The sequence below is a fragment of the Elephantulus edwardii genome, unplaced genomic scaffold (genome assembly GCF_000299155.1).
Source record: "Elephantulus edwardii isolate Elephantulus edwardi_28Jun2011 unplaced genomic scaffold, EleEdw1.0 scaffold00043, whole genome shotgun sequence".
Taxonomy (NCBI): domain Eukaryota; kingdom Metazoa; phylum Chordata; class Mammalia; order Macroscelidea; family Macroscelididae; genus Elephantulus; species Elephantulus edwardii.
The window spans coordinates 4,809,077-4,811,723 of NW_006399793.1; the positions used below are offsets into that span (position 1 = coordinate 4,809,077).

The 2,647-nt window shown below is 44.4% G+C and overlaps 1 protein-coding gene across 1 annotated transcript in view; it reads right to left on the reverse strand.

The window, feature by feature from the left end:
- Nucleotides 1–2,270: 2,270 nt before the first annotated feature.
- Nucleotides 2,271–2,647, reverse strand: part of LOC102857108 (ankyrin repeat and KH domain-containing protein 1-like) — a gene marked incomplete at its 5' end in the record, with an annotated part of 1,790 nt that continues 1,413 nt past the window's right edge. Inside the window, one exon of the mRNA XM_006885386.1 lies at nt 2,271–2,381. Coding sequence (XP_006885448.1) covers nt 2,271–2,381 — 111 coding nt within the window. The remainder of the gene's footprint in view (nt 2,382–2,647) is intronic.

Sequence of the window (2,647 nt, forward strand, 5' to 3'; positions counted from 1 at the left end):
TTCCCTTTTTACCCTGTTGGAGAAGTTTTTGGATGTGCATAGGGATTTGAGTCTTAGAAGATCCCATTCATCTATGTTATCTTCTCCTGGTTGTAGGTTATAATGAACTTTTACATGCTTTAGGAATCATATTCTTCATATCTTCCCACAGCTCATCTAGTCTTCAGGTCATTAACAGAATGCACTCAATCAGGACAGCTTCCAAAAGTTAGGACAGGTTGTAGATGCCTCAGACTTGAGCCTCTTAACCTTAGTGTAGTTTTACAGAGCTTTCATTCCTACCAATTATAACTTTCCTCCCCACCCTCACCATGCCCCGGAGTTGTCCAATACACTTAGGCAAAGACTCATAGCTCTGGTTCCAGAGAGTAGCAGTCACAAGATCTGTGCCGTCTCACATCAGGTCTCTGGACTGTAGTTTCAGCTGCTATGGTTGTTGCTCTCTTAGGCCCTGCTCTAAATGGTGCAAGAATCTCTGGCTCTGGATAGTGTGCTGCATTCTTTTGCTTCTTCTTTGCTGGTGGTGAAGTTTTCCCACTATGCTGCTGGATTTGCTCAATTTAATGGTGAGACTTGCCAACCCTTTTGTAGATTGGCAAAACTAATCAATCCCCTTGGGAATAGGCTAACATATGATATTCACATATTCCTATCTTCGTATCTTTTCAAATTACATGCAGACCAGATCATTCTGGAGGCTAGATTTTATGAGGAAGAGTGTGGCAGCAAGGTTGGAGGAAGACTCATCAACAACCTGCATTAGGCAGATGATACAACCATGCTTGCCGAAACTGAAGAGAACCTGAAGCATTTGTTCCCTATGGTCAAGGACTGTAGTCTTCAATATGTGTTGAAGCTCAACATCAAGAAGACAAATATTCTCACCATTGGACCAGATGGAAGCGCCATGATGGATGGAGAAGAGATTGAGGTTGCTAACAATTTCAGCTTGCTTGGCTTCACAGTCAACACTCTTGTCAACAGCAGTCAGGAAATCAAAATACAAACTGCTTTGGGGAAGTCTGCTCTCAGGGAACCTCTTCAAAGTGCTAAAGAGTAATGGTGTTAGGCTAGAGACTAAGGTGTGCCTTATCCAAGTCATGGTATGCACAATTAATTACTTGCTATATGGGCTTTTGTACATAGGGTTGTTATGAGTCACAAGCGACTCGATGGCACATAACAACAACAACAGCAACATATGTCAAAGAGCTGGCAATAACTAAAGATTGCAGAAAAAGAATTGATGCCTCTGAGTTTTGGTGCTGCAGAAGAGTATTGAAAATACCATGGACAGCCAAGCAAACAAACAAGTTTGTCTTAGAGAGGATGAAACCAAGTTTCTTCTTGGAGACAAAGATTATGAAGCTCTGTCTCACTTACTTAGGCCACCTGGCCAGGAAAGACCAGTCCCTGGAGTAGGATATCATGTTTTGAAGGGTTGGGGGACAGTAAAGGAGAGAAAAACCCCAGACTCTGAGTTGACATGGTAACTGGGGTAATGGGATTAGGTGTTTCAGAGTCAAAGAGACTCCCTCTCTGACTCCTATCTCATGATAGGTCAGGACTCAGAGCTATTGTACATAGGCTTTCTACCTGTGACTCGATGGCATATAACGACAACATCCACATAGCAAAGTCAGTCAATGGCTAGAAGCCATTTTGAATAATAAACTGCTAACACCACAGAAACTGTGTTATAAAGGACTTTTCTTAATGAGTAAGAAAAAGGAAAGAGTTACACAGTGAACCCAAAGACAAGTCCTTCAAATTCACCAGTGGCTCCAAGAAAGAAAGAGTAACATCTCCTTCCATGTGATTACCAGTATCTGCAATCCTGCTGGAGGGTCAGCTATGAGTTGATTCTAATATAATTAGAATGCAATGGGTCATTGTCTTTTGCTGCTGATCAAGTCAAAGTCCCAAATTGTTGCTTTTGAGTTAGTTCTTTTTTTTTGTTTCTTTCTCTGAATGTTTACTAAGCAGCCAGAAGGTGACATACACCATCCCCAAGTCCCAGCCCCTGAGCAAAGCAGGTCAGGAGAAGAGCCTATAGACCAAAGAGAAACTAGAGCAAAGGGCTTGGCAAGATGCTTGCTCCTATCCTTGGTCTAGCTGCCCCAGAATTAAGGGAGGGCCAGAACAAACAAGCCACTCCCATCCAGATTAGATGAGGCCAGTTGGCCTTTGGATACCCCAGGAAGAGGTGGTGGCAGCAGCGGCTTGAGGGAGCCCTCTATAATTCCACACACTGGGTCATCTGTGCAGGATCAGATGTCCATTTCAAATTGTGCGTCATCGGGTATCTCTTCCTCTGTCTCCTTCTCCTTCAGCTCCTCCAGCTTGGAGAGTGGTGCTATTGGAGTTGTGACCCCGGGAATCTGAGGGAGGCAACAGGGAGGTGTCTGGGCAATGGGAGAGTTCTTGCACTCCAGCAGGAACTTTCGGTCATAGATGATCCTGGTGCCTCTGATTTGGAGAGGCCACCATTGGCTGTCCAACTCTCTTCTTCGGTCTTGTTAGCTGAGGTGATGGGATTTCCCCTTTGAGAGCAGGGACTGAAGGAAGCAGACTGGCCTGCTGGGCATCAGTGCACTCAGCTGAATTTTGGATAACTTTTATCATAGGGTTCCAAGCAGGATCTGGG